Source organism: Lutjanus erythropterus, chromosome 4 (assembly GCF_056507025.1).
Source record: "Lutjanus erythropterus isolate fLutEry1 chromosome 4, fLutEry1.hap2, whole genome shotgun sequence".
In the NCBI taxonomy this organism is placed as follows: Eukaryota; Metazoa; Chordata; class Actinopteri; order Lutjaniformes; family Lutjanidae; genus Lutjanus; species Lutjanus erythropterus.
The window spans coordinates 43,725,185-43,738,997 of record NC_139320.1 but is presented as its reverse complement, the minus strand read 5'-3'; the positions used below and the strand labels follow the sequence as shown (position 1 = coordinate 43,738,997).

At 40.8% G+C, this 13,813-nt stretch overlaps 1 protein-coding gene across 1 annotated transcript in view; it reads right to left on the bottom strand.

Moving 5' to 3' along the window:
• clpb (ClpB family mitochondrial disaggregase) overlaps positions 1–13,813 on the bottom strand; it is a 50,158-nt gene that overhangs the window by 24,149 nt on the left and 12,196 nt on the right. The window contains exons 4-6 of the mRNA XM_084718091.1: positions 11,560–11,663; positions 8,248–8,376; positions 1,193–1,290 (exon numbers count right to left, since the gene is read on the bottom strand). Of these exons, the coding sequence (XP_084574217.1) occupies positions 1,193–1,290; positions 8,248–8,376; positions 11,560–11,663 (331 nt within the window). The remainder of the gene's footprint in view (positions 1–1,192; positions 1,291–8,247; positions 8,377–11,559; positions 11,664–13,813) is intronic.

Below are 13,813 nucleotides of genomic sequence, written 5' to 3'. Positions count from 1 at the left end.
GTGGAGGCAGGCTGTTTATTCTCTCTCTCCATCTTGCTTAGCTCTGGCCTGCTGTCAAGCTGGTAGATAACTACAGATAACTCAAGTTTTATTTAAAACAACAAAAAAAAAGAGAGAAAAAACAACAGACTCAACTTCTACTACTAAACCCCTGTGAAACACCAAGAACAATGTACTGCATTGTGCAAAATGTATTTTAGAGACTCATATAAAAAAACAACATTAGTTTAAGTGTATGCTATGTTTAGGATTTCCACAGTCTTACCTTGCCATTATACAGCCTTTTCTGACAGAAATCCACAGGTTAAATCAGTGATGTTACCTTCCAGAACATGAGAGCTGCTGCTCTGCCAGTGCCTTGATCTATTAGTTTGTGTGAGTTACTGTGTGACTTCTGTGTTTTCAAAGTTAGTTCGGATTCTAACTAACTAACCAATAAAGGCAACAGTAGACCAACAACTCTTGTGTTCTGCAGGGTAAAATTACTGTTTTTCTTTAAGGACTCTGGTTGCATCGGAGAGAATGATATTTGGCTTATATAACAGCAGCTTCTTGTCAGAAAAGGCTGTCGGACGGCAAGGTAAAGTGAAAATATTCTAAATTTAACGTACATTGATATCGATTTTTAGAGGGACCTTTTTTAAGTGGCCAAAATACCTGCTTTTTGGAATGCCTGCTTTTGAAGATTCATCAACTTGCTGTGCATTGTAGCGCTGAGTGCAGTGATTTTATTTGAATTTTAATGGAAAATAATCGCCATCAAGAGTCTTTCTCTTCAACGACCACTCAAGATAATATCTAGTCTCATATGGCAATAACTATAGAAAGTTTATGTATAATACAGCTTTACTGTTCAGCTTCATGTTTCTTAATTTTTTAACCAAAGTTAACCTCAAACAGCTTTCACAACTCTAACACTCAATAACACCTGTCAGTCAGTCAGTAGACACACACACACAGAGACCTCCCGAAGAGTGTGTGTCTGTCTGTGTGCATGAAGGCGAGTAAATGACACAGATGTCTGCTGAGTCATTCGGACCAGGCCACAGGAAGCAAATACAGTATCAAAACATTGTGTGTGCATGGAAACTAATGTTTTTTTGATTACTGGCACATTCTGCACAGCTTGTATGGAAGAAGCACAACGACATTAACATTCTGCGTCTGTGTGAGTGTGATGAGTGTGTCGTACCTTTCCCTCCCACTCCTGCAGCACTGCGCTCACATCTCCCTCCTTAGCATACGCCCGTGCTGTGTGTCCCAAACCATTGGTCTGCAGGGGGTTGGCACCTGTATGCAAGCATGTAACACACACATAAAGGTACAGTTCATACATTTGGAAAAAAAATTAATTATTGTAGATACTCAGAAAAACACCATCATCTCTTGTTTTAAGTTCAATTTGACTATGAACACACCACCTCAGCAGGAAGCTCAAGACGTCGATGAAGAGAGTGAGGTTAGGGGTGAGAGGTCACCTGGGTTCAGGGGTCACTGAGACTAACTGCAGTGAAGCAGGAGGGCCATGCAATGACCCTGTAGGGGGTTTCATATCTGCAACGTGTGCCAATAACACACACTTTGACCCCCGTACCCACACACCAACACCCTGGACTATTATACCAACTATACACACTGCAGGTTGTTGCAGGTTGGGGGCCATTAAGGCATACAGAGACACACTCCCTCACCGCAGGAGGGGGTCAAATGTAGGAAAAACTGTTTAACGGATCATTTTTAAGCGGTTGGAGAATAAATGAGGGGGAAATAATGTCACAGCACGTGTGAAGTGTGCCAGGACCGGACAGCGGTGGGCTTGTCAGTGAGGGTGGTTAGCGGTGCCTTCTGCCCTGACCTGTGCCACCGCTCTCAACCCAGAGTCACCGACACACACGTGCCTCCACACAAACAAGTGGAGGTTTCTGTCACATCACCTACACCCGAAATAAAATGAAAACACAATAAATAATGGAAAGGATTATTTTGAAGAAAAATCCGCTAGACATTTGAACAGAACTTTTTGTAAGAAAACAAAACCCGCATTTCCACGGCACGCCTTGTCTCAACGCCACTTTTTTTTGTAGTGCTGTAGATGTATCAAGAAAACCATCCCTTCATATTTTCTGTTATAAGAGTAGCCTCTTTTTGAGTTGGGTGTGGATGAGGGAGAGGCATGCAGAGGAGCAGAGGAAAAGGTGAGCAGTGAAGTTGTCGTCCTCGCAGTGAATACAGTGTAGGTTACAGTTTGTCAGTGAATTAAGGCTGCAGACCTGTGCGTGTGTTGTTTCCTAACTGCTGAAATAGCTTTGATAATCAGATGATGATAACGCTGAGGGAGTACTATCTATAGTAGAATAACAAAGTAGAAGTACCAAATGCAAGTAAAGTCAAGTCAAGCTGTAGCAAGTAGTGGAAATATGGCTAGAGTGACAGCTATCAAACCTTCCACAGATACAATTATGTAGCTTATGTCTGTGGTAGTTTCTCGACAGGCAACAGTTACAGTACTCAAACTTTACTGGCAACACTGGAAATCAGGAGTCACTGTGCAACAATCTTTGGCGAGTCAGTCTCAGGCCTTAATGCAATTTCAGACACTAGTGACATTCATGAGAGGAAGCGACAGAAAAACTCACTGAAGTGTCATTAAATGTGTCACTTTAATGATGCATCAATGGAGAATAAATTGAAATCTCTCTGTAACATGAATATAAGATGGTTCAAATATATCACTGACAAAGCTCTTCTAAGATACAGTACCAGACTCATTCAATGTTTGTTTTCTTTTATTTTACAAGAAATGGTTCAGATCATATCAACATTGTTCAAGATTGCCATTAAAGCAAAAAGTGGCTAATTTGAAGAATTTAAAATATCACAGAGCAAAAAACGTTTGCACAGTAGGTAAGCCAGTAGGTCGACAAGAAAAAGCAAAAACTATCTTGCGCACTGTCTTCTGCACAAAGATAATACGTTTCTACAGTTGTAACTGCACGTTCAGAAAACAGTGAGTCCCTTTTTTTGCTTTTCATGAATCTAAAAAAACATATTTAGCCTTGTTTTCACATTTTTTGCTTATTACATAATTCCATGTTTCATGATTTTGATGTCTCCAATATTTACCTACAATATGGAAAAATAATAAAAAATAAATTGAATGGGATTTGTGATGGAACTTTTTACTGGTACTATATATTAAAACTGGGTATATCAACAGTATATTAAGGTCTCCACTGTACCCCGACAGCTAATGAGGGCAGATATTTGTACCAAATCTGAAAATGATGCACACAACTACATTAGTGGTACTGTACTGAATGTACAGGGTGTTGAATGTTGCATTAAAAACCAGATCACCATCCCAAGTTTTTCTGAGTGAGCTGCACTCATGAAAACTGTAACAGTAATCAATACAGGTGCTGGTTGTTCCTATTGCTCTGAGCACCGACCGCAGAGACTAATAATCACTGTGATGATTATCGATAAACCCCTAAATTTTGTGACCTGCTCACGATGCTATCGATCCCAACAACAATACACCACTAACGCCCCCCACCCCACCAAAAACATGAGGGAGGAAAGCAATAAAGTACCCACACACACACACACACACACACACACACACAGAGGACATAATAAATAGCATCATTTAGGGCTTTAATATCAGGCCAACCCTCTGGGCCATAGCACTTTATAACAGGATCAACACTAACGACACTCGCACAGACACACACACCCCACAGCTGAACAGTCACACACACACACACACACACACACACACACACACACACACACACGCATACACAGGATCCCTTCATCAGGAGTGCTTTAGTTATGCCTATTAGGAGTCCCCTCCTCTTTCCTATTTCCTCCTCCCTCTCTTTCACTGCAGCTGGTGGGAGAGAGCCCCTGCTGCTCTTTGTGTGTGCGTGAGTGTGTCCTTGTATCTGCATTGTGTGCTTCTGTGACCATGTGTGTCTCTTCTGGCCTCCTATACCACCTACGGAGCTGTCCATTACCGAGTGTGCCCCTGGCCACGGGCCCGATGCGGAGCCTGGGGAGGAGCCAGAGAGCCTCCGCAGGTAGTGCGAGGGACTGTGGGCCAAGGAGAGGCCCGAGGGTGAGCCCGGAGACTGTGATGGATGGAGATGTGAGTCGAGGGCCGGCTAAGGCCAAAAGAGCAAACCCACGGCTAGTAGAGTAACGTGGACGCACACAAACACAGGGGAAATAAGAAGGTGTAGGATACAACGTGAACATACATGAAGGGAGGAGCGCGCGCGCGCACACACACACACACACACACACACACACACACCCAAATCTACACAGATGTCCTGAAGCTGTGGACAGTTATAAGATATTTTGTGATGATCTGAAAAAAGAAGGGGATTACAAAAGGGGAATGGATTAATGGATAGTTTGGATTATTTCAAATTGTCATTCTGTGTGAACGGGTCCTTAATTAAGGACTTTTACACAAGTTTTTAATGCTTTTTTGATTATTCTTGACATAATTTTTGTTGATTGTATTTTCTTTAAAGGAGGAGTCCAGATTATTTGAAGTGAGGTTGTATGAGGCACTTGTCGATAGTTAATGTATTACCTATAGCAGAAGGTGGTCAGCATGCCTCCAGCTTGGAGAAGCAGAGAGGAACACCAGCACAGAAGTTAAACAATGAAGGGTTAGCAACAAAAGGTAAGTTAGCTTTATTTGAATATTATATTTTGTACATTTTCACCACTTTGCCTTGCTGTCAGGCAGCCTTTTAGGACAGGAAATATCCAAATATCACTCTCTCCAAACCAACCCAACCCCAAAGGCAAAATCTACTTCACAAAACACAAGAGTTGCTGGTCTACCACCGCCTCAGTCTGTTAGTTTGTGCATGTTATTGTGTGACTTCAGTGAATCCGAACAATCCTTTTGAAACACCGAAGTCACACAATAACAAACAAACTAATAGCTCATAGCAGTGGCAGATCAGCAACTCCTGTGTTATGTGAAGTTAGTGATTTTGCCTGTGGAATATGGCTTGAAGAGAGCAATATTTGGCTTATATAACAGTGGTTTCCTGTCAGAAAAGGCTGTCTGATGGCAAGGTAAAGCAGCAAAAATGTTACGAATATGGCATTCATGTACAAGTGATACTGATTTTTTTTTCTTTTGTCGGTGACCCTGTCCCCAGCAGAACATGTTTAGCTTCAATGCTGGTCCTCCTCTCTTCTTCTTCAAACTGGGGGCTTGCCAACAAGCCAACAACTTCTACTGTGGATAATACACTGACTATCAATAAGCACCTCATTCAACCCAACTTCAGATAATCCAAATTATCCCTTAAGAGAAAAGAAGAAGACGCAAACTTCATCAAGAAGAATTAAAGAACAATTAAACATGCATTAAAATCCTGCATAAAAGCCTTTAATTAATCACCCATTCTCACAGAATCACACATGCATATGGACAGTAATGTTAATGTAAAGTCTATAATGTCATGATTGTTATTGGCCGTGATGGTGGCGCCAACCCAGGAACGGCCCAGTCGGGTGAGGAACAACCCACCACGTCTTTAATGTGATTTTCTTAAAACAAATGTCCCTGCTTTGTGAAATTTCTTACCTTTTTAATTCAAAAATGCGTCTGCAGAACATTTGATCGAGTTAGACGAAGTGATTTGTTTAAGCGCACAGAGTGCTGCTTACAGACGCACGGGTGAGACAGCAGAGACAGGCAGACGGAGCATTTGGATGCACCATCCATCATAAACATAAACAAGACATTAATACTAGCTTGTGTGTCTGAGTGTGTGTATGGTGATGGTGGCTGCGGTGTTCGTTCCAAAATATTGAGTGTTTTTAGATTAAAAAAAGGTTAAAAAGCAACAACTATAAATGTCTCTCATGTTAAGACTCAAAAAAAGGCGTGTACAAACTTAAAGGATAACAAAAGGATAAAAGCATACATGAATATATGAATATTTTAACTTGTGAAATGGAGGCTTGAGTGCACAAACACACACATGCACTCATACACGTACAGGCTCACAAAAGACACACACACACACATCCTGTGACTGTGGAGTTACCCCAAGGGCATGTTCTGTGCGGAGGTCACAGTTCAACTAGGCCTCGCTTGTTTAAGAGCTGCTCACATGGAAACTGAGGGGGATACTCTGCCCCCAGGGTCTAACGTGTGTGTGTGTGTGTGTGTGTGTGTGTGTGTGTGTGTGTGTGTGTGTGTGTGTGTGTGTGTGTGTCTGCGTGCGTATCGGTGAAGCTGAGTCAACGACAGGTGCGAGTGTAATGGGGGTGAATGGAGAGGGGGCATGAACAAGTGATCAATTTCAAATGAGCTTTGTAATACTGTTTATATTACTCGGGGGTGGAAGCGTTAAGATGATGATACATGGAAACCTTTTTAAAGCTGATGGAGACGATTCTGCCTCCAGCTCTGAAGCGCAGAATGAGAACCATTTAGTTTGGATAGTGCAGAATAAAGTAAGGAGCCCGGCATGTGCTGTGATAAAAGTGGTGCCCTTCTATTTGTCATTTGTTTCCTCAAATTAATACACCGCACAATAGAATTAGCAATACTCTGGCATTAATATGGCCGCAGCTATCGATTATTTTAGTAATTGAGTATTCTAGCAACTATTTTATAAATTAATCAAATAATCAGATAAGACATACTTTTGCTTTATTAGCAAAAGTAAATAAACAAATGAAAAAATAAGGCAGGTCTCCTAAAATTCAAAACGAATTGGTTTCCTTTTTAGAAAAGTAATTTTTTTTTTTTTTTTGTAAAATCAGACATCTGTCAAAAACAAACCAAACCCCCCAAAATGTGACTTCGACCACCTGATATTTTTGCTTTCTGGAGTATTTTATGTATCACTGTGTGTGTGACATGATCATGATGCTCAGGGATTTTAAGACTGACTGCAATAGTTAATATTCTGTGGTCATTTTCTTGAAGAAAACTTAGCTAACTTGGCCATAATTAAAATATTTCTTCACTAGCCTTCATCACAACTAGAAACCACACTGATGTGCCTTAATTGCTAATGTTAATGCTTCCTTTTTTCTGGTCCGTTCTATGGACTGGATGCTTTCTGCTGAGATGCTGAAGCATCAGCGTCATGACATTATGGTCGATGAGGTTGGTTTTATAATAAATACAAAATGTACAGTTTTCATTTTGTTTTAGCTTGAAATGAGTCCAAACTTAAGATGCTTTCTGTCAGTGTTCCTTGCCTGTCTCTTCTCTTCTATTCTCTATTCCTTCTGTCTTTCTTCATTTTGCAATCTGCACCATCGAATCATGTCTTCTTCATGTAATGTCAACAGCATAAGAGCATTATGTGACAGTAATAATCATCTGTGTGAAACACTGTGCTTCATATTGCTGTGTGGTTTAAATGAAGGACGATTTTAAGCAATTGAGTTTCCCGAGGAACTGTTTCAGCTATACATGTTAATTAACAACACAGAAGAAAACGTCTGATATCATGAAGACAAACCGTCAAAAGAAAACTTTTTCACAAAATCAAACCACATGAAACCTAAGTGGCCCATTTAGAATCAGATAAAATGTGTGTGAGGAGTTTTCCTATAATTTCAAAATGACAAATGAGTGAAAATGTAAATGGCACTAAAAAAAAAAACACCCTACACCAAATATCACTGAAATCTGTCCAGTATCAAACAAAGAAACATACAGGACTTGAAACATAAGCTCCTTGCCAGAAGTATTAAACGAGCAAAGTAGCTGTCAAATATAGGCTGACCATTACTCAGCTAAAGATATTGTGTTTAACCACTGGACCTTTTCCTTTCCGGTGGACAATATAATTGAGTTCTGTCAGTTTGTTTTAGCCAAGATGGACAGAGTACAGGTGACAGCTGAATTTTTCTCCCTCATGAGGGATGGATGTGGTTCATCTAAGCAAGGGAGTGCAAAAATCCCCCAACCTCTTTCTACCTTTCTCTGTATTATCGGTGGTCAGGATGGAGCACGTCAATAGAGTAAAATAAAAGGAGAAACATGAATGTGAGCCATAATGAATTCAGTAACACTTATTGGCTAAGAATCAACTCAATCATGTAAAAATGGCAGTAACCAGGAATAGCCAGTAGTTTATGTGTGGATATCTAGACCCTCAGAGCCCAAACATTGGACTTTGGATACAGAAGGGCTTCATGAGCTGAAGTGGAGGATGTGGTTGGGGTGGGCGGAGTGTGACATACCAGCTTCCAGCAGCATTCGGACGGTGCGTGGGTCATCAGCCAGCGTGGCATAGTGAAGCGCTGTGCAGCCACGAAAGCCAGCCCTGCTGCTGAGCCTGCTGCTGAATTCATCCTCTCTGGACACAAGGACTGCCGGGAGGGACAGAGAACGATGCAGGAAGAGACAAGAAAGATTAGAACAAAAGGCTGCATCTTCTGTTGCAGAACAGGCACCGGTGGACGAAATAAAATGACACAGACAAACCCTGACGCAAACAATTAGCAATCAAAAAAAGGGAGCATGTTCATTCAAAGCCCCTGGAAATTAGGATTTGAAATAGTAAATTGCATTTATGATATCAAAGTTGAGTGTCTCATTGAGCATCCAAAAGAATCTTAGTGAGAATAAATGTTCAAACCGATGAGAAAATCTGGTTCAAAAACACCTAATTTTGCAGTTTAGACCATTTCTCTATACTGTGTAGTCATGGCAGATTGTGTTTTGACTGATTTCCTTCTGAAGAACCCAACACCGAAGCTCAGCAATGTACTACTGTGGATGAGGGCAACGGCAATACATGTTTAAGCCACCTAAACAAGGGACCACCTAAAAATAAAATCTGTTTAAGTGTACACTATATTTAGAATATTTTCAACACTTTACTTTGCTATCAGACAGCCTTTCCCGACAAGGAACCGAAGACGCCTTCTAAGCTCTCTTCAAATGCACCAGACTTCTTTGACAGCAGTACAGGACAACAGTTATTTTACCACGCAGGAGTTGCTGGACTACAACTGCCTTGACTGGTTAGATAGATAGTGTTATTGTGTGACTTTGGTATTTTAACACATTAATTCAGAGGATCGAGTCAGTGGTGGGTCAGCAACTTCCATGTTCTAAGTTGTAAAATTAGTGTTTTTCAAAGTCCAGAATTGGCTGAGACTTAAAAAGGCAGATTAAGCAGGAGGAGAGAGGTTTTGTTGCAACTGCTCGATGGGGCAACTAATATGGAGTTTCTTCCAATTGGTTTGTAGAATTTTTATTACATTGCTATAATGAGAAAAACAAGCTCTGCTTTGTTCACGTTTTTCTAAGCCAATCAGAATTGTCTTGAGCACGACCAAGACATGTTACAGCAACAGTGCCTCTGCAAAATAGTGTCAGGTGGACCTTGTTTTCGTAAAACATCTGCATGTTGGGAGGCGACCAGGGGCAATAAAATGACTACCTCACTGCAAAACAAAAGGAACCAGCTGCTAACTCGTTTCTCGACAAACACAGCATTTCCCTGAAATTCTGCGACTGTGACATATTTTTTATGGTTATGAAGATACCATTAGATACGTTGCTGCTATGTTGTTGAAACGTTACTTTGTAACAGGTATTCTGTGGTATTTTTGCAACATCTGTTCAAAATGTTTTCCTGTATTCTATATAATGACGTCGCCACAACATTGTTAAAATGTTACAGTATCTACAAAGAGTGGTGGAAATGTTGGGACAACATCTCAGTGATGTTTAAATTAACACACTGGCAATGACACTCTGGAATTTCATTTGATGGGCTGCTAGGTCACAACATGTCACAAAAGTTATGTTGCACCAATGTCTCTCCAACGCCTTGGTGTTAGTCGTTAGTTGGTATTATTAGCGTCCTAAGTGCTAATTTGCCATTTTCAGCATATAGGTTGCTATCGGGGATTTTGAAAACGCAGACAGCAGAAGAAGTCGTCCAATCGCAGAGTTCAACCAGTAGGTCATACTATCCAAGCATAAGCACGCTCAATTCACACCATTATCAGGTACACAAAAACTTAATTAACAGTATTTCAAATCTGTAGTAAAACTAATATCTAAAGATGCTTTTTCACATGTACATAAGACGATGAATTACATATTTACAAGGCTATTGTGAAATTGGGTTTCCAGTGGCTTTAACTTCTCATCTTAAAATGTGATTTGACAAAATCCACTAATACTGCAAAGGCAGAAATAGGACAGGCACGACTTCAGCCTGAGATGCAACCAGATGATGAGAATGATGAACTAACAAACAACTTTAACTGAAAATGTTCAAGCCTCTGAATCTGGAAGAACTTTCTCTAATCTATTCACTGTCGATGTTAAGGCTCTGGAGAGTGTGACAATGATAACCCTACAGACTACAAAATTGTCTTTCTTGTTCACAGCTTTAGAAGAGTTGTTCATTTTCCCACATTTAAGCTCGACTGTCCAACATGATAGGAATAATGTGAGTTGTGTTTTAGGGTCTCCTTTGCTGTGCTCCTTACTAATAATAGAGATAGTCTATCATTCTCTCCTTACTTCTCTTTTTCATAAGAGCACTCATCTTGTGCCGCTCCTCCATCATCCATTTTTATTTTTTCCGCCTCCTTCCTCTCCTCCTCAGGATACATCAATTCCTTTCATCACTTGCACCCTCTTCCTCCCTCCCTGCTCCCTCTATCCCAATAACTTTGTCTCATCCATTTCCTGACTTCCTCTCCCTCCCTCATCATCCCACCCATTTCCTTCAATCCCTCCCTCCCTCCATCACCCCTCCAAACATCCACATCTTCATCTTTCTCCTCCATCTTCAGCCTCTCCCTCACTCCACCCATCGCCGCTCCTTGCCTTCTTCCCTTCCCCTCGCTTTCTTTCAGTGCCTTCCTCCTTTCATTTTTCCTTCCTTCATCAGTCTTTCCCTTCCTCCATCCGTCCCACTCGTTTTCTCTATCTCTCTGGCAGTCTCTCTCTGCAGTGTGTGTGTGTGTCTGTGTGTGTGAGAGAGACAGGGCGGGATAATCATAGCTAACCCAATAAAGCGTCGCACAGGCCCCCCTAGCCCATCCATCAGCGTGCGTCTGGGAAACGCTTCCCCACGCTACGCCGGCCCCACGTGGACCCAAACCTGACAGCCATATAAATGTCTGCAATATACATATCCCATATAAATATGTCTGCAGAAACCCAACACAGACTGGGGGGGTAAAGTGTGTGTGTGTGTGTGTGTGTGTGTGTGTGTGTGTGTGTGTGTGTGTGTGTGTGTGTGTGTGTGTGTGCGCCTGTGCCATCTTGTCTGCATGTTTGTGTGTGAGCTTGGAAAAAAAACAAAACACACACCACTTGTCACAGAACATATAAAATAAATAATACAGAAGAAATGAAACATGTACGTATATGCAAATCTTTATGCAAATCATAATGTCTCATAATGTCTGGTCCAACACTTAGGATTCATACGTGTAATATAGCAACCACACACACACAAACACACTGACTGACAAATGCACACATAGTCGCAAAGTGTTTTTTTTGTTTTTTTTTTTCACCTTCCAGTGAGTGGATGCCTTTCTCCCGCGAGGTGTCATAGACGTTGTTGAAGTGATCTCCGGCGTTTGGGTCGGCACCGGCTTCGAGCAGAACCTTCACCACACTGGAAAACAACCAAAGACACAGATACACATTTAAATACGTGTGATAATCCTACCGAGAACTTGGATCATATAAATGCACACAGTGGTGGCTGTAAATACTGAATCATGTACTTGGATAGGCTTGTCTGTTTTAAGATGTCATCAAATCTATGGGTCATTGGGGTGTAATTCACAAGTTTCATCACAATACAATATATATTATATATATTATATATTATACAATATAATATTATTATACTGATTCTTTGGACAAGCATATGATATTTACTGATGTCTCAAAGTCTGCCAGGATACGATTACAGTTCGATTAAATTTCAGATGGTATCATATGTCCATTTAACACTTTCAGTTACTTGTTTGTCATAGGGCTGCAACTAAGTACCGCTTAATCTGTCAATTATTTTTGCAATTACACATTTGTTTGACTGAAAAATGTCGATCACTCATTTCTGAAGTCTACGATGACGTCTTCATGTCTTATTTTACCCACAGCCCAAAGATATTCAGTTTACTGGCAGAGAGGGGTAAAGACACCAGAAAAAAATGTCAGTGAGAATTTTTTATTGACAAATGATTCAAAAGGATTAATTGAAAAGCAAAATACTTGACAATTAATTTAATAGTCAATTAATCAAAGCAGCTGTTATATGTCAGCTCATCAAATGCAACTAAATTATTTAATAATTATTTAATTAAAAACTCTTCTTGACAATTGTGGCACAGACATGCCATGGGAATTTCAAAATAAAGGCATATCTTATAGATGACAATATAGATGGATATTTTCACTTTGCATCAATAATACAGCATTAATGAACACTGAATCCTGATCGATATATCATTACACCCCTGATTGGGTGGTGACATGGATAAAATCTTGGTGAACTCTGTGTATTAAAAACAAAATTTACTAAAAATATTGTAAATTAAACATTGTCATTCAGCAGCCTTCTCATTTACAACACTGCCCACTCTGGCAAACCAGAGGATCATTTAAGCAACCATGACAACCCCTCTATTTATCACTGCAAAGACATATGTTGATTTATTCAGCAGGTCTGTTTGGTCCCCCAACAGATGTAGTCTTGACAATACGGGTACCGCTGAACTTAACCACTTCCCTATGTGTTCTAGCACTTTTCCCTAAAATGGGTGAACAAGCTTACATTCCCAGATTACATGTAAAAATGTCCCTGTTTCTGTCTGACATAAATTATTGCTTTTCTACCATTTTCTAAAAATACACTGTGCGTTCCAACATCCATTCTTCCAAACTATTTAGTATGGAAGGAGAAGTTTTACTATGTCTCAGTACATATTATGCCAAATGCAGTACGCCAAAAATACCAGGATATCTTGCTGCTGTTAATGTTATGAGAAAGTAGTATGTCCCAATCATATGCATACTGCAGTACATACTTTGTAAGGGCAGCTGCAGAACTTACTTAAAGTAAAAAGAAAAAGTATGGGATTTGGAGAGCAGGGACAATCTATAACATTATGTTCCACAGCAGCTAAATATGTAACCAGGTTATAGTAAGTAGGATGTCGACTGGATTTGTGACTGGAACACGGCTTTTAGACTTTTTCTTGATCAGAAATAACCTTGGAACTCGCACAAAATTTCTCCTCACAGCTTGCAAGCAAGCTGCACAATGCAAATATCTAAATCCCAAACTGAAAACGACGCTTTCACCTGATTTACTTCCATCTCTGTCCCGTTGTGATGGATACACTCCAATGGCTGCTTCCCTCCTTCACTACACACTTGTCTGCTTTGTAACATGTACATATGTGCAGATTGAAGGGGCAGGGGTCGGGCCTGTTTCCGGCACTGTTGGAGGGGGTTTGTGTGTAGCCCTTCATTGGAGCGTACCGCCTTATAGAGCAAACACGAGTACCTCGGCAACACCACTCACTGTGACCCAACGGACATTCCAGGTACCGTCTCTCCGTCTACAGAACACACTCATGCACACTTTACAATTACCACCATGAACGTGAGCGATGGCTTTGACATTGAGACATAGACATGCGTGTGAACACACACAAAAACCAGCCTGCTACTCTGTGCGGACTGAGAGCATGAACCGGGCCGATGGCCGAAACATGAACCCTGCCAGTATGCTGCTGGCTGTCATTAAACCTG